The sequence below is a fragment of the Columba livia genome, chromosome 22 (assembly GCF_036013475.1).
Source record: "Columba livia isolate bColLiv1 breed racing homer chromosome 22, bColLiv1.pat.W.v2, whole genome shotgun sequence".
Lineage (NCBI taxonomy): Eukaryota > Metazoa > Chordata > Aves > Columbiformes > Columbidae > Columba > Columba livia.
This window is the reverse complement of record NC_088623.1, coordinates 1,662,334-1,687,024: the sequence shown is the minus strand read 5'-3', so window position 1 is coordinate 1,687,024 and position 24,691 is coordinate 1,662,334. Positions and strand designations below refer to the sequence as shown.

Here is a 24,691-nt window from a genome sequence, read left to right as displayed (position 1 = left end):
GTGGGGTGCCCGGGGAGCCGCTGAGACCGAGCGGCCCCGCCCTGATCCCGGTGTGAACCCGGTTCCAGGGAACGGGCGGCACCAAAAGTCCCGTTGCCTGTTGGGACCCTCAGGGACCGTCAGTTGTGGGCACGGGGCTGTGGAGACGCTTCTGTCCAGCAGACGGCGAGAGCAGAGCTGAGGGGACTGCGGACACACTGCCCACCAAACTGCAGCGGGTGTTTTAATGTAGAGCTGACAGCAGCCTGTGCTGTGCTCACCCTGCGGCTCACGGCAGCTCAGCTGCTCGGTGCAGAGAACCCCCGGGGACTGGGCAGGACGAACAGAGCACCCTGCAGGGGGCTGGCACCGAGAGCAGGGCGTTTTCCAGGAGAGGAACCTGGCGTTCAGCCTGACCCGAAAGGCTGAGGGAGCTGGGGCTCTGGAGCTGGACAAGAGGAGACTGAGGGGGGACTCATTCCTGGGGATCAATATGGAAAGGGGGAGTGTCAGGAGGATGGAGCCAGGCTCTTCTGGTGACAACCAGTGACAGGACAAGGGGCAATGGGTGCAAACTGGAACACAGGAGGTTCCACTTGAATTTGAGAAGAAACTTGTTTTGGGTGAGGGTGGCAGAGCCTGGCCCAGGCTGCCCAGGGGGGTTGTGGAGTCTCCTTCTGTGCAGACATTCCAACCCGCCTGGACACCTTCCTGTGTAACCTCATCTGGGTGTTCCTGCTCCATGGGGGGATTGCACTGGATGAGCTTTCCAGGGCCCTTCAACCCCTGACACTCTGGGGTTCTGTGACCCGAGGATCCCAGGCAAGCAGGAGGTGGTGCTGGTGTCACAGACAAGGTCCTGGCGTCCCAGGGGCTCTGTCTGGCTTGCTCTTTATGGAGCATTTCTGAAGCTTCATGATTTTGTGCTTATCTCAGGACCTGCTGCTGCTTCAGCCCACTCTTGGAAAGAATTGAAAACAGGTCTGCTGATTCTTTCCACTGCTTCTTTAGGGGGTAAAACACATCCCCAAAGAGCCCCGATTCCCAAGGGAGATGTGTCAGGAGAGAGTATTTGACATCGAGAATAACCGGTGAGGGGTTTGCTGGGGGCAGCGGGCAGAGCATTCCGTCCTGGAAGGCTGCTGGGCACGACCCTGCAGTTTGCTGTGAAATCAACAGCTTCTTGAGAGGGAAACCAGGAGGGTAGTTTGTAGCCACACCATTGACAAATTAATACTGAGCTCCATTCATCCCACATTTCCACGTTGGACAAAAGAGCTGTTATTTTTTGCAACTGCAGGCTCTATTATAACGGTATTACCCCAGTCTGTTCCTCATCTCTGCTGCCACGCTCTTCTCAAGCGGATCGTGCAACAACTTCACTCCCGGTTGGCAAGTCCTCTGATGGGTTTTTGTGCCGTGGATTGACAGACGGAGCGGTTGTTGTTCACCGCCACAGGTGGCTGCCTGCTCTCACACCCTGCCCATCACAGTTCCACAAACGTCTTCAGGGTACAGAACGGAACCTGAATTCCCTCTGGCTCAGGAAATATTTTATTCTTTATGCTTTCATTAAAAAATAAACATAGGAAACAAAACCACAGAACACTTGGTGTGATAGAAACAAACGCAGAAGGTCTGAGCGTTGGCTGAAAGTGCATCGTTAAGTCATGCTACCACGTCCCTGATCCCCCCGTCCCCAAGCACGGAGCCAGCAGTAAGCTCAGGGAGCAGCACTACGCGGAGCCCGGGCGCTGCGGGGGACGTGGCAGAGCCCGTGCTCCCAAAAACACAGCGAGGCAGGAGACATGCTGAGCGAGCGCTCCAGCGAGCCAGCGGCGAAGCTCTGCCCCGGGGCGGCGGGGCAGGCGAAGGACAGCTCGTGTGAGGGGGACAAAGGGAAAAACCACCCTGGAAGCAGAAAGATCCCAGACAGAAAGATCAACACAATGAACTTGACTGAAAGGCTGACGTGGGTGCGCTGGACAGAGGTTGTGTCCGCGGATGAACCCCAGTCGCTCACCAGCAAGATCTACGAGAAGGGTAGTGATTGTGTCCCTACCTCCAGGGCTCAGGCTCTGCACGGGGACGTCCCCGCGGGGGTGGGAGCAAAGGCACTGCCGCACCACAGCAAGGCTCCCGCTGCCGGAAAACGCAGCGCTTGGCAGCTGCGTCTGCCAGGCTTTTTGTGGGAAATGCGACGCGATGAACCCCTGCTGAGCCCCCTGAGCAGAGCACAAATGCTGCAGACCTGTTTCTACACCAGGCGACGCGCTTTTCCCTGCTCCCTGCAGCCTCTTGGGTCTCAGTAGTTAACAGCTTTCATCTGCGACTCCGTTTGCGTGCAGACCTGTGAGGAACCGGCAGATGCAGCTGCAGAGCGGGACCCCCTCACACACACTCGCTCAACGCGGTTCTGCACTGATGTGCGCTTGAGGAGCACGTTTAAACATTCAGTATGTACAAGATGATTTGAAGCTGGAACATACGAGCAGCTGGATTCACCCTCACACATCCACGTAGTTGAGAGCAGCCAGAGGACCCGCAAAGTCCTGCGGCGGCTGTAGAGACCACCCCGTTGTATGTACATGTCCTTGGAAGCACCACCAGGCTGGGTGATGCCAAGGCTGGGGGCATCTCTGCTCTGCCGACAGCCGGAGCCACAGGAACAGCAGAGAATGCGGCTTCTCCCGACCCGCTTCACCACCTTTCTCCAGCTTCCAGAGCCCCCGATTTCAAATGACTGCTGGGATAACACGTTTACGCACATGCTCTAGTCAAAAGCAGCACAGAAAGCTGCTGTTCCGGTGCCTATTTCCACGGCATCCACAACTCTCAAGAACAGTCACTGCAAATCACTTGGGACTCTTCCTCCAGCTGAGACTCCTTATAACGTTCTTTGTCGGGTCCCTCCAGATCACTTCTCCCGAAGGACGCAGACCCCAGCGTCACAGCGCTGCATCCCCAGGGAGGTCACCACTTCCCAGCTGTCAATGATGGGGTCATAGCACTCGATGCTGCTCAGCAGTGAGTTGCCATCGTATCTGCAAGGACAGAAAGTGACAGGTGAGGGACGCTGTGGCAGGCAGAGGTTCAGAGTCCTCCTGGGAGGCCGGAGAGCCGCGTACAACAGGAACGGCCTGACATTAAACCACCGCGTCGGGCTCCCTTTGCTGCGTGCTGCCGCTCTCCTGCCTGTCGTGGACCTGGACCATCACGCTGCCTATTTATGTTGGGCACGGTGACTGTGTGGGTGACTCTCCTCTTGTAAAGCTTGAATTATAACGAGATGAGAGGCCACTGAAACACGGCAGCAGGCTGCGTGACCTAAATTCCCTCGTTTCATCAAACAGGCGTGCAAGGGATCTCCCTTTCCAGCCCGGGACAGCCGCTTACCCCGCGATCGCGTACAGCCGTCCCCGCAGCACGGTGGCCCCCACGTAGCAGCGGGGGGTTGTCATGCTTGTGACAGTTGTCCAGGAATCAGTGCGAATGTTATAGGCTTCCACGGAGGAGAGATGTGCCGTCCCGTCGAACCCACCGACTACGTAAATATGGTCATTCAGCAGAGCCACGCCGGCCCCTGCGGAGAGAGAAGGCGGCACCGTTACAGCTGCGAGCGACTCGGGGGAGACATCGCTGCCTACAGCTGCCTGAAAGGAGGTTGGAGAATGGAGGGTGCTGGTCTCTTCTCCCAAGTAGCAAGTGGTAGGACAAGAGGAAACGTCCTCAAGTGCGCCAGGGGAGGTTGAGGTTGGATCTGGGAAACAATTTCTTCCCCCAAGGGCTGTTGGGCATTGGAACAGGCTGCCCAGGGCAGTGCTGGAGTCACCATCCCTGGAGGGGTCTAAAAGGCCTTTAAACGAGGTTCTTAGGGACACAGGTTAGTGCTAGAGTCAAGTTATGGTGGGACTCAATGATCTTGAGGGTCTCTTCCAACCCACATGATGTTATGATTCTATGACACTGCCAGCTCTGTGCTCAGGGATCACGGATACAAAGCTGAACTAGATCAGTTCCTCCCTCTTCTGAGGACATTTTCTTACGCTCGTACCTCCCACAAAAGAGCTGACAAAAGAGTGTCTCTGTTGTTGTCTCCATTGCGATACACAAAAACCTCTACCTCTGCCAGATGCTGCTGGAGCTCTGGCCTAAGGGGGACTGAGCGACACCGCAGCCAGGGCAGCACCAGCACCAGGAGACGTTCACCTTGGCGGAACAGACCAGCACCGGGCTCGCTCTGCTGGGACTGTCACCACACAGGCAGGTTTCTCCGGTGTTTCTGGCTCCCCGGTGTCACTCAGCCCCTGGCGGTAGCAGGGACAATGATGCTGCTCCACGTGAAGCTGAGGAGGGATTTCGTTGACACTGCTCCTCTGGGAAGCAGGGAAATGAGAACTGGTGTCCACTGCAGTCACACAGGCTTAAGTGGCCACGGTATCTGTCCGAGCAGCTGTTCTCACCTGACCTGGTAAAAGCAGTCAATAATACAGCTGGCCCAACCAGGAACTTACGATAACAACAGAGAATAAACCTCTGCCAGCCTGTTCCTCCTCTGCAGCCCCTTCGGGCAAAGCCCCAAAGCACGCAGGAAGATAAAAATGCACATGGTGGCCTCAGGTGTTCCTGCCAACAGCCGTTGCTGGTTTTTTGAGCTGCACCTTGAGAGTAAACACGTCAGGCTGTTACCATCAACATGTTGCACTGATGAATATCCCGAAGGAAACGAGCCAGCTACCCTGCAGCTCTTGGGCACCGATCTGGTTCTTCTACAAACAGGGAATAGGAGACTTTGTGCTCCATTACATGCGACCTCACTTGCACCGTCTGTCCCTGCTGAGAGCACCAAAGCGGCTGGGAAGGGCCCGGCTGCCCTGACAGCTTCGGCGAGGAAGAACTTGGCTGAGAAGAGGGACCTCGAGGCCTTAATCAGGGAAGCCAGGCCTAGCAACGCAAGCTGGCCATGGCCTCTGAGGGCTGGCCTCCTGTCCTGGTTTTGTTAAAAACAAGTTTCTCTTTTAGTGAATTTGCCTGTCAGCTAAAGCTTCATATGAGCTGCATTTTCCTGGAGAACCAGACACATGTTTTGGTAAACCTAGCAATGGAATGAGAAGTTATTGATAAGCACGGATGGACATCTCGCGAGAGGGGCGATGAGAAACAGGTGACCAAGAAACTGACCAACTGTGTATAACATTCCATTCATGTGAATACTTCATATAAAAGTGGGAGATCACGAGGATCTCGTCCCTTTTCCTTATGGCCGACATTAGAAGAGGACCTTGCGAGTCGTCCCTGCGAACTGAGGCCAGTGACAGACTGAATCCAGCTCCGGTTGGCTGCAGAGTCCAGTCCAGGACTTTGGGTGCCGGCTCTGCAGTTGCTGAGACTTTCAAGATTGGTTTTGTATATTTTGTATAATTTTCTCTATTTTATCAGTAGCTTTAGCAAAACATGTTTAATTTTTCCAACTCTCTTCTCTCTGTCCTCCTTTCCCTCTCCATCGCCTGTGCTGAGTGGGAAGGGGGAGAGGGAGCGGCAAAAGGGGGAAGCGGGGGGAGAGGAGGTTAACAATACACCTGCCAGGGTTTGATTGTCACCCCGCAATCAAAAACCCTCGACACCTGCCTCCAGAACAGGCCTAAGAGGTGACGAGGATCAAGGAGAAGACAATCTCTGTGAACAAAGGCAAGATTGCTTTTAGTCCTGATTTTCCTTGGAACCCAAAGATCCGCATGCAGACAGCTCTAGGAAGAGCGTCAAGGTCCTCGGGCAAAAGAAATCCATCACCAAGATGGAGGGACTGGAATCAACACCAGGATGGAGGTTGCAAGCACAGCTGGTACAACTGGTAGTTCAGGGTGTTGGTACCGCAGAGCGGCAACACCAAAACTTGGGCCAAAACCCGTTCTTAGGCTCAGGTCTGTTTCAGGCTCAGCAACCCAGGTCACAGCGCCGAGGAGGGAACCTGCCCGGGGTCACGAGCCTCGCGACGTTCCTGCTCAGCCGTGGCGCTGAGGAACGACTCCGTGGGCTGAGCACCGCTGCCAACAGCCTCCAGCTCTTGCGGGAAGATACCGTGGGCCTGGGAAACGCTCCTCAAAGGCTTTTTACCCTTGAACCCTTTGCTTTCGGTCTTGCCTGAAGCCATCTCCGTGGTGCACACAACGAGCCCCTGGGGAAAGCCGCCTCACCCTTAAGCTTTTAGAGATCTGTGGATCGGTCTCACACGTTGCCGCTGACATCAGAAAACATGCAAATTTTATTAGGTATTTTTTATTATGTTTATGATGTGGGGTCTTCCTGGACATGGAAAGCGACCGACTGCTAAATCACATCCATTCTTGGCATATGGGAAATACTTTCCAACCCACACTTAACAGGAACAGCCCCAGCAAAGGAGTAAATATTTAAAGCTTGGGGTTTTGGTGAATGCCACTGCAGGCACAAGAAAGCGGAGATGTTTTTAGAACAGAGACCAGTTTTAATTGAGTAAGCAGCACTTGTCCCTAAACAAGAGCACTGCAGCAGAGAACAGACAGGAACAATGCTGCCTGCGAAGGACATTTATTGAAAGAACTAGAGAAAGAGCAACTTCAAAAGGATTTCAAAAGAGGGCCTGTGAGCACAGAGCTGCTTCATCCAGAACCGCAAAGCTGCGGCGGCACCGAGCACCCTGAGGCACCGTGTGAGAGCGGAGCGGCACCGCGGAGCGCACAGGAGCCGCACGAGCCCCGCGGGAGCTCCCTTGAGAAACGGAGGAGAGCTGAGACAAAGTTACTCCAAAACTCGGATTCAAACTGTATTTCTCTCCTGCCCCAGCAGCTCACAAAGCAGACGGGTGCAGGGGAAGGCCGGGGCGCTCCTGCCTTCGCTGCGTCCTGCACAGCTGACGAGCACCAACTCGGCAAACTGTCCCGTTATCTCACACTGTGGTCTGTGGTTTGCTCCTTGCGAGCTTTGCTCCAAGCCGTGCACAGTTCCTAGTTAGTGAAGTCACACAAGACTTCACCTCCCTCTTGTAGCCTATAAACCCGCCTCCGCATTCCTCTATACGCTTCTTAGCATGGGCTGGAGACATCAGGCATGTGAAAATTAATCTTTCTCTTGGCGAGTTAGGTCAGTATATCCTAAAATCATCACTTCTCAAAGGCAAACCACCCACCTGGGTGAGTCAACATCCCTAAGGCAGCAGAACCAGCCAGCAGTGACTGCTGCCTCAGTGCAGCACAAAGTATTTCGACCTCAGGGCTCTGTGGGCTCTTACCTGAGCGCTTAGTGGCCATCGGGGTGACGTTTGTCCAGTGTCCAGTGTGGGGATCATACCTCTCTACAGAATTCAGGATGTTCAGCCCGTCATAGCCACCTGAAACAAAACACAGGAGCAAACCATGGGCCTGACTTCTGGAAAACGTAGAGAGCAATAAAATGGCTGGTTCACCCTTATTCATCTGGAATATTGTGTCCAGTTGTGGCCCCTCAGTTCCAGCACGACAGGGAACTGCTGGAGAGAGTCCAGCGCAGCCACCAAGATGCTGAAGGGAGTGGAGCATCTCCCGTGTGAGGAAAGGCTGAGGGAGCTGGGGCTCTGGAGCTGGACAAGAGGAGACTGAGGGGGGACTCATTCATGTTTACAGATATCTAAAGGGGGAGTGTCAGGAGGATGGAGCCAGGCTCTTCTGGGTGACAACCAGTGACAGGACAAGGGGCAATGGGTGCAAACTGGAACACAGGAGTTTCCACTTGACTATGAGAAGCAACTTGTTGGGGGTGAGGGTGGCAGAGCCTGGCCCAGGCTGCCCAGGGAGGTTGTGGAGTCTCCTTCTGTGCAGACATTCCAACCCGCCTGGACACCTTCCTGTGTAACCTCATCTGGGTGTTCCTGCTCCATGGGGGGATTGCACTGGATGGGCTTTCCAGGGCCCTTCCGACCCCTCACATTCTGGGATTCTGTGCTTCACCTCCAGGGCACATCAGCCACTGCCCGGTCCCTGCAAACCTCAGCTGGCACCGCTCATCTGCATCTCTGCCATCCCTCAAATGTCAGCTGGTTGTGTTCAATTTGCTTCTGATGGCATTTATTGTGGTTATACGGCAGCTCCAGCCTAAGGCATCACAATGGTAATGGTGAGCACTGGTTGCTTTTCGACAGAGCTGAGCAGTGCCCAGCGCGGTGAAGTTAAATCTGCTCTTCCAACCTGCACATGACACGACTGGTGCTCCCCACAGCCAGCACCGCAACCCCATTTCTGGGAAAAGCAGGTATTTGCAGAATGCCTAGAGGTCCTGCGGTACCTACCGAGGCAGTAGATAACTCCGTTGGCTACAACAAGCCCTGCTCCTTCCCGTGCGGTCTGCATGTCTCCCAGCATACTCCACTGGTCAATGTTCGGGTCGTATCGTTCCATACTGGTGTGACGCCGGCTCCCATCAAACCCGCCGGAAACATAGATCATGTCTGCAAGGTTAGACAGAAGCGGGACTCAGTAATTCAAGTATCAAGCATATACACGGAGCAAGAAGACCCCCAGAGATGGAGCGAGCCTACAACGCGACTGCGAAACGCAGGAACAGCTACAGTCTTGTCACATTTGGAGCCTCCTCACCCCAGCTCATGGCATCAGCCGCTCACACACCCAAGAAACTCAACACACATGAACCCATCTGGCGCTTAAACCTGCATCTTCCTGACGGGTGAAAGAACACGCACAGCCCGGTTATTTTCTTGTGCTGCAGAACCTACTGAAACGCAGCTGTGCCCGAAACTGCCGGTCGCTGGTGTCACGGCAGCACCTCCCAGAGGAAACGTGTGCCAGGCAGCAAAAGGAAAGGAGATCCAAAAGTCTGGATCACCAAGATCAGTCCCTTAAACCAGAGAATCTAATTCATGCAACGCTTTCACAAATCTGTCAAGTGTCACCTTCAAAGCAGCCACATTTTTAACAGAATTTTCATTAGATTAGCAGTAATCTAATATTTAATGAATAATATTTAACCAATATTAATGATTAAAAAGATATTCTAATATAAGCATTAAAGCACAGAGTATTCATTAGAATCATTGCTATTTTGAGGTCTAGAAAATTTCCTCTCAACTCTGCACCAACTTTTCCCTGGCCTATTTATAACCATTAGTTCTTATTCAATTCTTACATCACCCATTTCCTTCTTGTGCCAAGTTATAGACAATGATCCTATCCCCTCTTGGGCTTTGTGTTTCCAGCACAAGCAAACTGGAGTGTTCTGGTTTGCTCAGTTGCTCTGGTTTCCAAGTCTGTCCTAAGGATCTTTCTCTGCACAGTCTCCAGTACCAATCTCAAGTGCTGGACGGTTCTTGCTGTACTTGGTGTCTTGCGCCCAGTAATATGTGACACTGTCACCACCCCGAGCGCTTCCCACTCCATAATCCCTCAGAAAGTTCCTCTCCCTCAGCGCACAGACACGTGGTGAGGACGCAGCGGAGGCAGAGCTCCTCTCAGGATACGTGGGCAGGTATTCAGTTTCCACATCCAAACGCTGAGAAGCCAGAACTTCAGGCTCACCTCCTCCCCCGGAGCCATCCCACTCCGCACATACCGGCTCAGGGCATTCCAGGACAAGAACCGACCAGGCTGCGTGGTCCGGTGAGCAGGACGTACCTCCGAGGGTGGTGGCTCCTGCCAGACCTCGCCGTACGTTCATCGGAGCCACCGAGTACCAGATACCGTCCTCATCGGATGTATAGTCCAGGCACTCCACCGAGCTGAGACGAGAGCGACCGTCATAGCCCCCGATCACATAGATGCGATCGTGCAGGGACACCGTAGCGACATAGCGCCTCTTCCGGGTGATGCTCTAAAACGGTAAAAAGAATTAAAACGTCAAGGAGAGGAGATAACGTTGATGCACGGAGACCAACCGCTGCTCTTCCACCCTTTTTTGGAAAACAGCACTATGGATGTAAAGGATACAGCCCTGGCTAAGATGCTTAAATGCCACCTTCCTCTGCCTGTACTCTGCTGTGCTCTGTTCTCCTGGCCGGGTCTCTTTGCAATGAAATGTCATTTGTCTTAACGCCGCTACTGAATCTCTGATGCATCCTGGACATTTGTGCCTCCCCCCGGCTCCCTGCAGAGACTGGTAATGGGAAAACGTGGAGACTCCGAGTATTTGATGAAACTACCTGAAGCCTCCAACAAAGAACAGATTTTGGGACAGCAGGCGATACGGGGTTTCCTGCGATCAGCAACATTAAAGAAGAGGCAGTTCTCCACCATTTCACTCAGATAAAGGTGACTGCAGATTTGGGTAGAAATAGTCCTCAGTGCAGGAATTCTCTCTTACCTCCAGCTACGCTCAGAAACAATGAACCCAAAGAGACCACACAGCAGGGCTGATTATACTATTCCAATTAACATCTCAGTCATCATCCCTAACCTTAAAGCTTAACGCCCCTTCAATAAGAAACGTGATAACTCTCACTCCCACAAAGATGTGGGTCTCTGGAGGCTCAGCTGATTCGAAATACGACAACCACCTCCACACAAAGCTTACTTAGCAAATGTGAAGCAGTTGCAGCGTTCGCTGTGTAAACCTCAGCAGTTCTAAAGAATTCATGGCAGAAATTCTAAGCAGCACACAAAGGGCAGCCCAAAGAGGAATGGTACACAGCTGGTGCCACGGGAGCAGCGTTTCATCACCGCCTGTTCAACCCTGTGCAGGTCAAAAATGGTCCCTTACCGGCAAAAAACTCCACTCCTGGGTCTTCGGGTCGTATTTCTCCACCACATCGATGGGTGATTGCTGGCTGCCGAAGCCGCCGATCACAAGCAGGACCTCGTTAGCTCCTGGAGCAAAGAGGGGAACAAAGTCAGGTCGGTCCCTTCACAGGCAAAGGGTCACCCCGAGGGAATCCTGTGAAGAAACACCAAGCAACTAAGGTGCTGAAGTTGGCTGGTTTATATCTTTTCTATTCTTTCCACAATTTTTTCCCAAACCTCCTACCACCCGGACAGCAGCCTCCTCACAATGAGATCCCCTGTTGAACGCTCATCTCCACAATAACACGCTCTCACCTTGCAGCTCTTTTTGTCTCTGACACTGACCCCTGCCTTTTCAGGCACGTCAGCGCAATGACAGATGACAGGTGGTGTATAACGCACCCCAGCCCTCCCCTCGGCTGCTCACCCAGACGTGCTCTTGTCCTGGGTCCTTGCATCTGACTCCGGAGCTCGGGCCGAAGGTGGAATTTCTTGGCTTCATCGACCAGGTCTCTGCACTGCAGGCTGCAGCGTATAAAAGGCTGAGGAAAAACACGAGTCACGGGTACGCACAATGTATTTTGAGATTCCTCTTAAGAACTGTCCTAAAGCCAACGCCCATCAGTTCAGACAGCATCAGAATGACTCATGTGCAGGCTGTTGCTACTCGTGGCATGGTGCAAATACTGCACACAAAGAAATGCAATAACTTGAGACTGGATGGCAGCTGAAAAGCTCAGCTCTCACCCCAAGTTTGGCACTGCCGGTTCTCTAATGACAGTAATTATAGTGGAAAACTAAGGAAAAGCTACTTCTGCTAGAGTGAAACCAGCAGAAGCATGTCTGAGGAGGAGGACTGGCAGCAAAACGATGCTTGAAATCAGTTTGGCTGGGTCTGCCCCACATCGTTACCTCTCAGCATGCACGTGCCACCAAAGGAGAAACTGGGAGCACAGCACAAAGAAGCAGTTTGCTGGGTCTGTTGGCTCGATCCCTGCGCACACGGAGCTACAGGAGCAGGTCTGTAAAGGGAGCGGGGGCACTGCAGCCCAAGGGCAGTCTCATCTCCTCCTTGCATAACGCAGTGTAATTCCCCTCCCTGGCTGAGGGGCTGGAGCAACCTCCTCTGAGCATCCAGTGTCCGCTTCCCTTTGGGGGTTTGGTGCTATATGCTGCTGCAATACCCTAAGATTTATTTTTACAAGTTCTTGGTGCTTGTGCAAGGCCGCGGTGTTCAGAGCAGATGGTGCCACACAGGGCCAACATTCTCCTCTCCACGCTGGCCCGAGATGACCACGTCCCACCAGTGCCTGTCACTTCCAGCCTGGAGAGGCCATCCTGTGCGGTAAGAAAGCGGCGGCCCAGTATCCGCACCATCTTGGGCTGTTTTTGGAACAGATCTACTTGTTTTGGTACCAGTCCCTTTCGTACTAGCTTCCATTTCAGTTGGAAGTGGACCATAACAACCTGACTAAATGCATCTTAGCTCTGGCACAACATAACTGCTTGCTAGCTGCCATTATTTAAGAACATCTGTAAAAGGCAGCTACATCACATTAGAGGTGCATGTTGCTAAATCAGCCATTTCTCTGTGCAGAGAAGTCTGTCACTCAACGTTCAGCACTTGTCAAGTGACAAGAGCTTGTAACCACTGATCACCTCACACGGCCATCAAACCAGAACCTTGGTTTGAACTTCTCTGTGCCTCCCTGTCAAACCTCACCTGGGGTCAGCATCCCTTCCTGTTCGGAATTAAAATTCCACTGAAAAAAGCTTAATTATCTCTCACCATCATCACCCACATTTTTATTTGCCTCTACCACACCCCAGACACACAAAGAATCATAGAATCATTTTGGTTGGAAAGGATCCTCAAGATCATCGAGTCCAATCATTACCCAGCCTTGGTACTACCCCATGTCCTGAGAACCTCATCTCCGTCTGTCCAGCCCTCCAGGGATGGTGACTCCAGCACTGCCCTGGGCAGCCTGTTCCAATGCCCCACAGCCCTTTGGGGAAGAAATTGTTCCCAGATCCAACCTCAACCTCCCCTGGCGCAACTTGAGGCCGTTTCCTCTGCTCCTGGCGCTTGTTCCTGGGGAGCAGAGCCCGACCCCCCCTGGCTCCAAGCTCCTTTCAGGCAGTTCAGAGATCAGAAGGTCTCCCCTCAGCTCCTGTTCTCCAGCTGAACCCCCCAGCTCCCTCAGCTGAAGCAGCGTTCGATATGGCTCTGACTTGTGTGCTGGACACACCTGCTGCCCTTCTCATTTATAGGTACCCACTTGCCTTCTGCACCTGAAACAATTTCTGAGGGGCCATTTCCGCCCCAGGATCGCAGGCCAGCAGCCTCCAGCCTGGAGAAAGAGACCTGCTAGTGCTTATGAAGAAAGCAACGTAGAAAGCACTTGTTAGAAACCACAGCATGACAACAGAAAGGTGCTACACGTAGCAGCAGACAACTGATTAATTGCTCTGGATGGGATGCTCTCCCAGCTGAAAAGCAGGATGCTGTATCTGCTGGCACAGCAAACTACTTCTGAGCAAATCACTGGGCAGACGAACAGCGACAGCTCCGTAGTGTCAGCATCCAAAAGCATCAGCAGAGCGAGCAGCTTTTGACATGTTCCGTTAGGACAGCAGGAGCGTAACCAGGGAGCACAGCGACCCCGCACAGACAGCAGCTCCCAGCTGCTCTGCCACGGCCCCGCTGCCGGTACCTCGGTGTCGATGACGTCCGTGATGTAGCGGGGGGTGAGCAGCGGCATCCGCACGTACTGCAGCAGCTCTGGCAGCGACGCTTCCCGTTCTTTCTTTGAGTGCTTCACCCAGTTTATAACTGCCTCGAAAACTGGCTCTTCAGAGTCCACCTGGAGAGAGGAGACACACACGGATCAGACTGTGGGATGATGTTTCAGCTGCTGCCGTGGAACAGACAACATCCAGGCTGCTGACTGCGCTTCACAGCCAGTGAGAGAGCAGAACATTTCACCTAAGAGTCTATGGAAATTCTCACCAGCTGTATTTACAAGCATTGCAAATTTCCCTCATTTCATTTTCCTTAACACTGAATTTGGTTGTTCCTTACAGCTAAGATCAACAAGCGAACTTCATGGTCTGAGCAGAGCCAGCCGCTGGGAGTCCCGAGTCCTGAGAGCCCGGCCACAGTGCAACCCGCAGGGCGGCTCCGACTTCTCAGCGGAGCAGGAGCTACTGTCCTGCAAAATACCATCATAAAGATGGTCAGGTGTTTCCTTTTTATGGAGCAGTGTCTCGCTTAACCTCTTGCAACCCAGTGCCCACACACAGCCCCTTTAACACCCAAGAAACACCACCTGCATTTAAGCTTTTTTATTTCAATCCACACTTTAAGAAACTACAAACAACTGGATTTCAGAGGGGAGAACGTCAGGGTGTGAATGTTACTGTTCTGACTAGTTCATTTCTCTCTCATCTAGGACCGGTGCTTACACTGCTGCCAGAGGTTACACTGACTAAACCATCTATATTTCACACCTTCAGAGAACCACAGGTGCTTTACAGAGCTGTACAAACCACTGAGCACAGCCGCACACGTCCATCCACCGCTGCCCAAAGTGACAGAACTGTCAAAAGCCCTGCTATATATCATTTAGGCTCGCTTTTCTTTCTGCACGTCCTCAGATCATCCAACGCAAAAGCCAATCAGACCTGAATTTAACATCACGAGGTCTGTTAACTCTTATGAAATATGAGGATAAAGGGATACACTATAATAAAGGGATTGAGTCTTTCCACCGATGTATGACTGATACACTTTGAAGTTCTGTTGGAAGCTGTTTGTTACAGGCTGTTCTGAAGCCAGGAGCCACAGAGGTTAATTACGTAAGGCAATTCTTCCCCACCATTGATTTATAATTGTTACAGTGTAATTTGAAATGGCCTCTTTCTACTTGAATTACAGGGAGAGGACAATTAGAGCTCACAAAAGGAGAGCAGAGTACTTTATTGTTTCCAATTTTCCACACCTCCTCCTCAAACGCAAGAATCCTACATCGTTTTATTCCCTCCTGAACTCGCTGTCCTCTGGTATATTTAACAGTTTGCGAAATCATTTGTTTTCTGATAAATGGTGAGTAACACTAAACACAGCACCACGGTGAGGACCTGCCGTCGTATTAACACTTGTTGAACAGCCTGGGGATTTTGGGAGGGTCCTCAATGCCCTCTGACACCCCCCATCCCCTCTGCACGGCACAGCAACAGCCCCACGCGCCTTCCTAAGGCGCACACACCTCGGCCCTTCCAATCCACAACGAATGACGCTTGGCCTGTGTTGGACCAGCTCATTAGCTCGGCTGGGTCGTTCTCAGGTTCCTCATTGCTTCCTCTCGGCTGTCTGCAGCGTCATGTCAGCGCTCGCACAACCTGCGTGAGCTCAAACCTCCCAGCACCAACACTGCGGCTCATTAAGCACCGAACACACTCGGCCTTTCCTCGCTGACCTCGGCCCTTGCCGGGCTCTGTCCCGCTGTCTCGCATCCTCCTTCTCAGGCAGGATTGTTATCAAGAGGATGTCAGTTTGGCTGAAGGCCACTTTCAAGGCGTAAATCAAGAATTCTCCTTTGGTTTCCCCAGTATTGGCTTTTCAGGAATTCCACCAGAGATACAGCCTACGTTGGTTGGCTTCTAAGAGTTCATGTTACCGTGAACTCCAATCTCTTCTTTTAGAACCGAAGGAAATGTCACCTCTTGACAAAGCCCATCTCAATAAAACCAACGAATTCCCCATTACCAAGGAATCACAGTATCACAGTATGTTTGGGATTGGAAGGGACCTCAAAAGATCACCTAGTCCAATCCCCCTGCTGGAGCAGGAACACCCAGGTGAGGTCGCACAGGAAGGTGTCCAGGCGGGTTGGAATGTCTGCACAGAAGGAGACTCCACAACCTCCCTGGGCAGCCTGTTCCAGGCTCTGCCACCCTCACTGAGAAGAAGTTTCTTCTCAAATTTAAGTGGAACCTCTTGTGTTCCAGCTTGATCCCATTACCCCTTGTCCTATCATTGTTTGCCACTGAGAAGAGCCTGGCTCCATCCTCCTGACACTCCCCCTTTCCATCTTGATCCCCATGAATGAGTCCCCCCTCAGTCTCCTCTTGTCCAGCTCCAGAGCCCCAGCTCCCTCAGCCTTTCCTCACACGGGAGATGCTCCACTCCCTTCAGCATCTTGGTGGCTGCGCTGGACTCTCTGCAGCAGTTCCCTGTCCTGCTGGAACTGAGGGGCCACAACTGGACACAATGCTCAACTTAGTTCAGTTTTCAAGAACATGCACATTCATAGAAAATTTGGCAAAAAGGATGTGACAGATTCCAGAACAGTAAATCCTCCAGAAACCAACCCAAAGGGAACGAAATCTGCATATAGAGTCAGCCTGCCCTGCACCATCACGCATTGTGCTGCTTGTAAAAGCTGAGGACACCCGAATGCCTGCGATGACACGTGTGCTGCTGAGGAGCAGGCAAAGCTCTACAAATACAAGTTAAAGAACTGGGGGTATTTCTGAAACGTGGGCATTGAGACAATGTGTCTTTGTAACCTCTGAAAGCTCCTCCAGGGAGAGGAGGAGATGGGAACGAGAGCTCTGAAGGGGTAACAACTGCGACTGCCTCGCTCACAGGAAAAGCTTGTGTGACAACAAATGCTTACACAGAAGCTACAGGTTACTCATCAATCTCAGATTACACGGGTAAAGAATTAGAAGCAGCTTCTTGAAAATTAGATTTCATATTCAGGAACTGTGTGAGAAGTCCACCTTAGAAGTATGGACCACAGAGCTTTGCACAGTAACGGTACTTTTCAGGTTTTACCTGAATTTCATCACACTTGATGAGCTTTTCAACCTCTTCTTGATTTAAGAGGATAAACTCTTCATGCTGAACCACCTCTGGAAAATGTTTCTGGCTGAAGACCTCTGCCGCTTGCATTAGATCGACACAATTGTGTGTCTCAGCAAAATCCCGAATGCCCAAACAATTTGACGGATCCAGCTGGCTTTCTAGAAACTCACAGCAAGCTTGTTTCACACCTACGGAAAATTGGAGGGGTGAATGAGCACTGCATGCTTACTATCAATCCACTGCTTCGGAAAGGGCTTCAGGGAAGAAAGGTCTACACAATAATGAAAATCCAACTCAAATAACAAGCTTTAAGTACAGAAAAACACACATGCAGATATTTATGTGGAGGGATGTGAAAACACTACGCAGCAGCCCATGTGTTTGGGCTGTTTTGATCTCCGCCTGCTCTATTGAAATGCAAAAATGAAATCAATCTGATACTAGGAAAAGACTCAAATGCGAATTGCACTCAGCTTCACAGATTACGAATGAAAATGTACATGCTAGTGGACACAGCTACCAGATTTCTAGGTTTTCTCCAGTGTCTTTTCGATAGTTGCCTGGGATTTGGGATAATTGGCTCCATGGGTGCACGTGCAGTGACACCAGCCGGTTTGTCAACCACCCAGACAGACCATGGTGGCAGGTCAAATGACATCTAGGATTTGCTTATAAGCGGACTGAGCTGTAATATTTATGTGCTATACAGCCCACAGCTCCTCCCAGGAGTTCTCATGCAGAAACACAGTAGCCCAAACCACGGAACAATACCCCGTTTCATCATGGTTTTTCTCCACCCAAGTCAGTTCTTTTACCAATGAGATCACAGCGCACAAGACACCAGAAGCTTGACATAAGTATTCATAAATATCACGCCTCCCACAACCTGTCTTCCATTTACAGACGGTCAGACAAACCAAAGAGCGATTTGTGCCGATACTGGGAATTACCTTTCAGCTGGAGCAGACATGCCGCTGGGAGCAATTCTTGGACGTTTTCTACCGTCACATGAACAGTTTCTGTATATACAAAGTCTAGCAGGATTTCCATGGTGGAGGCTGTGAGTCCCTGGATATCTACATAGGGTTTATCTTTCTCGGAGAGCTGTGGATTGGAAGAGACACAAAGGTTTCTTTTTCAGTAATGTGATCAAAAAGCAGTTGTTAAGAATGTGATCTGTCAGAAAGGTTTCAGCAGAGATTTGTCCTTTCTCTTCTTGTGCTCACTGAAAGAATACGGGGAAGGAGGGAACTTCTCGACAGAATTCACTCACAGGGTGAGTAAGAGACAAAGTTCATTATGGATCGGGACAGTCAAACTGCACTGTCAAATGAGTAACCTGAGATTAGACACAGCAGAAATTAGGTGCGTCATTTCTGTCTCCTCTATGCAGTAACTCCAAGTGTCACTATAAGGAATGGGCTGGATGTGTTCGAGCTCACCACCCCGCTCTAAACCCAAACCAAAGAAAAATCCTTCCTAACTGTTTAATTCCTGATCCATTCTGCAAGCTTATGGTGAAAGTCTGTAAAAAGAATGACTGTTTATAGGCCAGAAAGTTCAGAGTTAAAGGTTAAATGTAGGTTTAGCTTAAACATTTGAAAGCCAAATGACAGTACACACAGTGATGGTACTTACCCAGTCCTGACTTTGTCCCCTTACCATCTTATCATCTCTAAGACACATCATTTTGGGATAATTATTCTTCCCAAGGACCGTTACCCTTTCAACAGTCGATCTTTGGGAACAGCAAATTCTGCGAATCCACCAAATTTGCACCTCTCTAGGTACAAAAAGGAGATTATACTTCACAAAGCTTCAGCTTTGCGGTTTAGCGCACCCATCACGAAGCTGCTGGCGCAGGCTCTGATGATTCACCAACAATGGGCTGGCAGGTGGACTCGCTCATCACGCCCTGTGCAGAGCCACAAGCTCTTGGCAGCACGAAGGGACCTCAGCGGAAAGATGTCACCACGCGGCACGCTGCACACCCACCCTTTTGTCCCCTGACTTTTGAAGAAGCGGTCGGTGCAAACGAGAATCAGATGAAAGTCCGTGAGTTTTCTTGCCAAGAATAAGACTGAAGTTGGTTACAGACAGATCGAGCAGAGACTCCGCGAATGGAAAGCATGATCAAAGCACGATTGCTTGGCTTAGAATCTGTCAGAGCTGGGGAAAGAGGAGATAAAACAGAGTAGAGAAAATAAGAGCAGTCATGGATATTCCTGCAGACGCACTCGATGACACAGCAGCAGAAGGGAAGACACGTCTCTGCTCTGCCTGAGCCATTCCTGTGATGCAGCGCGATGCACTTCACAGCAGAGAAGAGAAACGCAGGAGGTAATGGTGATACTTGAAGTAATTTGAGGGAAGAGGCCTTTCAAGTCTGTTGACACAGTGAACAAACTTTATGGCATCCAGAGTCAGAAAGAAACAGCAAATTAGCTTGTCTGACCTGCTGTATGACAGGCCACGCATTGCAGAAGCTAAAACGAGTGCCTAACTCGGGCTAGACAAACCATTCCCAAAGCAAGACTAAGCTGTTTGGTACAACAGGTAAAGGGCAGAGATGTCACCAAAGGTCAGAACTGATCGGACAAGATGTTCATGTGATTCCAACAGGCAAATTGAGATCTAGACCACATAGACATAGAAGAGGATCAGAAGATACAAATGTCTATTGACAGGAGATGACAAGGGCACCAGACCTCCTGGTAATATATTATACTGCATCAGGTAGAAGCTACAGACATCTGTTCTTCACAAACTGGCTGGTAAAGAAGCTCCTGTACTCAAAACCAACATTCAACAACCTATAATCAACCACGCACATACTCTCTTTATACTGCTGACCAAAACAGAAACCGTAGGGACAACAGCAGCACTATAGTGATGACCACCCCCTGCTTCCCTCGTGCCTCTGCTCCACTCCACTCCTCGGCTGTTGTTTGGCTCACAGTTTACTCCTGTTAAGATTGCATTTCAAATAATTCCACAGAATGTGTGTGATGCAGAATAACCTGGGATGCTAGACCATACCATAAAGAAGGATCTTAGAGTGGAGACAACTTGGCTCTGAACACCCCACGAAGACTCTTGAGCTGTAGCTCCAGACGTTTTGAGAGCTGTACACATGCTTAGTGCCGCGTGGCTGGGACAGAGCGTCCCTCGTTCATGGACACATCCACATGTTGGGACGAGAAGCAACGCAAAATTACGGTCATACGATCCTAATTAAAACCCAGTACAAGCAGCTTGCTTTTCGCAGGTGTTTAGTGGTACAAGACACATACCTCTGCTGTTAGAATTTCAGATTAGTTTCCCCCTTTGCTGTTTAATATTCTGCTAACCAGCAGGATGGATATTCCCTGACACAAGCACACCTCTAACACGTCATGAAACGCGTGCAGCAGCGCAGATCCAGAGACCAACCAGAGCATCCAGGAAAACACTTTCCCGTAGTTAAGGAAAGTCACTTGGAGACATCAGGAGTTTTACCCCAGGATGTCTAAGCTGCTGAAAGCCTTAAGGTGAGGGCTGCAGGTCACAGCTTGGTTGTGAAACAATGTCGCCGTGTGCCATTCCACCCATAAATCATGCAGCTCGCTCTGCAGGAGAACGGGCTGAACAGTTTGGAATCGCTTTCTTATCCAAATGCTGGCATGACAGTGCTAATATGTGGCTTGCTGCATTCTGGAAGGTGTTCACAGCGAGGATGACCACGTAAGAACCTGGAAACATAAGTTGTTTATGTTCAGAATAAGGAGAATATTTCTCTAATTTCTAGAATATAGCCCCCAAGAGAACACAGAGTAGTTTATTTCTGAGGTGGAGCCAATGGTGGAGATCTTCATCCCCAGTTATGCTAACGTGTTCAAATAAAGACAGAAACGCCAGTGCCAAACTAGGATCCCGGGTAGAATTTGCTAAAACTGCTCTTCAGTTTTCATAAAGGAAGAAGGTAAAACTGATGGGTGTTTCAGTTTTCCAACACCACTCAGCACAGGGGCAGAGAAAAGTCTTGCTCAGGGGTTCAACAGGTGGTCAGTGGCTTCTCCTCGCTTGGGAAAACGGGAACAGAAAATGGGAAGAGATTGATACCAAGTAACATTGAGAACTTTTTAAAGTAAGTGTAAAAGTCAGAAGGGAGAGAAGAAAGGAAACTAGAGACACAGGGGCTGGCCAATGCAGTTCTTTTGTGATAATCTCCGATGACAGTCGCACTGCTACACCGGTCCCGCACAGGCGACACGGGGCACAACCCAGGGACCGGTCCTGGACAGAGCCTCGTGCGGCCCAAGTCTGACAAAAGCCACACACCACCGGGAGCCAAGTAGCCCCCAAATTCACCGCAGGCGAGCGATGAAAGGCAGAGGAAGCCTCACAGAGACTGTTAGTCCATTACGCAACCCGGCATTTCGAGTTCCCTCCAGTTACAGCCGTGGCCAAACCCTCCGTGCCCACAAGTGTTTGGAGAGCGACCAAACGCGTCCCTCCGCGCTCACCGACAGACTTGTCGCTGACGCGCAGAAGCAGCGGGTCCACTTTGGGGCTTACCGAGCTGCCGCTGCCCGCAAAGCCGCGCTCCTGCAAGCACTCATTAACAACGTGTGCCACTTGGCAGGTCTGTCCTTTCGGGGTTTCCATACGAAAAAGTATACTTGGAAGGAACACAAACTAAGCAAAAGTAGTTAAACTGTTAAAGCAGCGGCAAGCTGGGAGTGTGAGAGATGGAGCAACCGTGCCCACTGGGCGCTGGAAGAATTACACCTATGAATTAAGGTTACTACAACGTTACGGTTAAAATGAGAATACGAAGAAGGAAGGAGAGATGATCTCAGCCCCAAGCACACCGATCCTCAGCCTTTGTCAGCGGCCACAAAGAACGCTCTGCAGCACACAGAATGATCGGATCTCTGTAGGCTGCCTCGCTCAAGTCCAACAAGTCGAGAGCATTGACAGGAACGTCGAGGCGAACACAAAGAAGCAGGGGCAGCCTGATCTGCTGCTGTGCACCGCGACGCTGCTGGGAAACACGGAACTTCAGCCGCCAGGGGCTGAATTTGATTGCTGTATTTGTTTTTTAATTACATTTCCTTTATGCAAAGAGCAGAAACCTGACAAATTTACAAATTTCATCAACACACGGACAGAAAATATATTAATAGGTGGTCAGTCCAAATATGTCTTTTTCTGGTTGCTTTGCACAGGGCTATGAAAACTGAGACACCTGCTCACCCGACACAGCACTGAAAGCGGGAGGTACACAGGCAGCTCTGCCAACAGCATTGCTGGATAAAACAAAGAGCAAAATTACTCTCTCCTGCAAGGGCTACTGAGCTAGCAGGGAGGTCTTTAGGACCTTTGAGCTACTTAGCAATTTTTCTCCCTGCTAATGGGGAAGTTGCTAGGATATGAAAAGCACCTACTGTAAGAAAAAGCCACATAGATTCATACTTAAAAAAGACAAAGCATCTCATATTTAACAATACGAATGAGTGCCAGCTTTAGCTCAAACACAGCCTTTCCGTGATTCAGAAAAATAGGATGCAGGTAGGAGTCAGCACAGGAAGAACCATGAGAGCAAAGCTCTTCACAAGCGAGATTTGCCGAAAACAGCAGCTGGGGCTTGTAGTCTGACCCCAAGCCCAGTGCTGGCGGTTACATCCTCTTCACAAGAGCAACAGCAGAACCCAACACGTAGCAGCTGAACAGCCAGTGCGAAACAGAGACCAGAACACGAGTTAAATACCCTTCATTTCAGTTTTAAAGGGCTGCCTTAATTCACCACCGGTCTGAGGCTTGCACCGCTTTGCGCTGGGGCTGGTACCCTCAGCAAGAGAGAAGCCCAGAAGTACAAAGACCATAAACCACTGATAAAAAATCAGTATCAGAGCCTTCCAGTTTGCCAGCTCACCTGGCAGCTCGCGGGAGCACAGGCTGGTCACACAGCAGACAATGACTCAGGACCCCAGTACCAACTGCAGCCCCTAAATCCCACCCTGCCATGAGAAAGGGCTCTGGGGCCACCATGAGGAGACCTAGGACTGGCGCGAGGGGATCCAGGGCCACCAGGAGAACATCCAGAGGGCTCCATGGCCACTGTCAGGGATCCTGGGCCACCATGAGGGGCTCCAGAGAGACCCTGGGCCACCACGGGGGGATCCAGAGCCACTGCGGGGGGATCCAGAACCACCACGGGGGGATTCAGATCCACTGTGGGGGGATCAGGGGCAGATCCAAAGCCACCGTGAGGGGATCCAGAGCCACCGTGAGGGGATTAGGGGTGGATCCAGAGCCACAATGGAAGGATCCACAACCACCACTGGGGGAGGGATCCAGAGCCACCACTGGAGGGGGGATCCAGAGCCACCACTGCGGGGGGGAGGGTATCCAGAGCCACCACTTGAGGGGGGGGGGGGATCTAGAGCCACCACTTGGGGGGGGGGGGGGGGGGGATCCAGAGCCACCACTTGGGGGGGGGGGGGGGGGGATCCAGAGCCACCACTTGGGGGGGGGGGGGGGGGGATCCAGAGCCACCACTTGGGGGGGGGGGGGGGGGATCCAGAGCCACCACTTGTGGGGGGGGGGGGGGATCCAGAGCCACCACTTGTGGGGGGGGGGGATCCAGAGCCACCACTTGAGGGGGGGGGGGATCCAGAGCCACCACTTGAGGGGGGGGGGGATCCAGAGCCACCACTTGAGGGGGGGGGGGATCCAGAGCCACCACTTGTTGGGGGGGGGATCCAGAGCCACCACTTGGGGGGGGGGGATCCAGAGCCACCACTTGAGGGGGGGGGGATCCAGAGCCACCACTGGGGGGAGGATCCAGGCCCAGCTGCTGAGCAGCTTGACAGCGAGCAGCCCGAGCAGCAGGCGGCCCTGCCTCCTCCACCCAGGGCCGAGGCAGCCAGGCCCGCAGCAGCCCGCGGTCTCGGGGCGCACCGACCTCGCTGGTGAACATGGCGCAGAAGTAGTCGCTGCAGGCGGCCAGGACGATGCGGTGGGCCGGGAAGTCCTTGTGCTCCACGCGGAGGGTGACGTCGCAGAGCGTGTTGCTCTTCCGCAGGGCGTTCATGGCGTTGAGGATGGACTTGGCGTGCGAGTTGGTCATGATGTCCTTGGGGGGGGCCATGGCGCCCGGCACCTGCGGGCACAGCCAGCACGGCCACATGTCACGGCCCGCCCGCCGCGCCGCCAGGGGGCGCCCTCCCGCCGCGCCGCACCGCCCCGCCCCGCCCCGCCCCGCCCCTCGCCTCCCTCTCCCTCTCTCTCCCTCCCTGCCCCGCCCGGGTCGCCCCCGCCCCGCCCCGAGCCCGTTTCCACAGGCCGCCCGCAGCCCCGCGACCCCGCGCCGGGGCCTCCCCTCCGGAACGGGGCGGCCCGGCCGCACTCACCGCCGCGGGGACGGGGACGGGGACGGGGACGTCCCGCGCACCTCACCTCCCCCCGCCCTTCCCTCTCCCCGCGCGGCGCGCTCTGATGGCGTCATCGCGCCGCGCCGAGGCGCGACCCCGCCCCTGGGTGCCTGGCGGTTGCCTGGCAACGCGCTCCTGCCGCCGCCTGGGCCCGGGCCCGCGGCCCCTCCGCGGCACCGGCCCCGCCGGGCGCGGCCCGGCCGAGCGTGACCCCGCGGGGCGGCTCCCCAGGCCCGCAGGAGCTGCGTGGGCTTGCTCAGGTCTGGGACGTTCGAGTGAAATATTGCAGTTGTGTTGACCGTTGTGCCGGTGGGGCCGGGCCCGGAGGCGCGGGCAGGTCCCTCCCGCAGCGCCGGGCACGTCGTGCGGCTCCTCGGGGGTGAACACCCAGGAACTGGCTCTGCCTGGGGTGCTGGAGCCGAACCGGCAGTGAGGCCCCATCAGGCTGCTCTGAACTCCCAGGGTTTTTAAGCGAGTGCTATTTTTGAGCTCTTCCCACACACCCGACTCGGTCTCCGGCAGCTCCAGCTGACAGCCCGGGGCTCAGGGTGGCCGCCCCGCCCTCAGCCCGCTTCCAGCCCGCTTCCAGCCCGCTTCCAGCCCGCTTCCAGCCCGCTTCCAGCCCGCAGGGACTCGTTTTAAAACCTGCGCTCTACATCGGTAGTCAGCACAGAGTCACT

The 24,691-nt window shown here is 52.7% G+C and overlaps 1 protein-coding gene across 4 annotated transcripts; it reads right to left on the bottom strand.

The window, feature by feature from the left end:
• Positions 1-1,517: 1,517 nt before the first annotated feature.
• KLHL12 (kelch like family member 12) lies at positions 1,518-24,122 on the bottom strand. Of its 4 annotated transcripts, none has more exons than XM_065038250.1 (12): positions 23,991-24,122; positions 23,543-23,740; positions 17,544-17,697; positions 16,564-16,781; positions 13,436-13,585; positions 11,146-11,260; positions 10,699-10,805; positions 9,618-9,813; positions 8,279-8,437; positions 7,247-7,345; positions 3,376-3,562; positions 1,518-3,023 (listed from the first exon to the last, which is right to left on the bottom strand). In XM_065038250.1, the coding sequence occupies exons 2-12, from the start codon at positions 23,726-23,728 to the stop codon at positions 2,897-2,899; spliced, it is 1,698 nt and encodes a 565-aa protein (XP_064894322.1). In that variant the 5' UTR covers positions 23,729-23,740; positions 23,991-24,122; the 3' UTR covers positions 1,518-2,896. The 4 variants fall into 4 exon arrangements, with proteins under 4 accessions (XP_064894322.1, XP_064894323.1, XP_064894321.1 ...); XM_065038251.1 differs by having other exon boundaries at positions 24,037-24,078; XM_065038249.1 differs by lacking the exon at positions 23,991-24,122 and having other exon boundaries at positions 23,543-23,804.
• Positions 24,123-24,691: the final 569 nt, after the last annotated feature.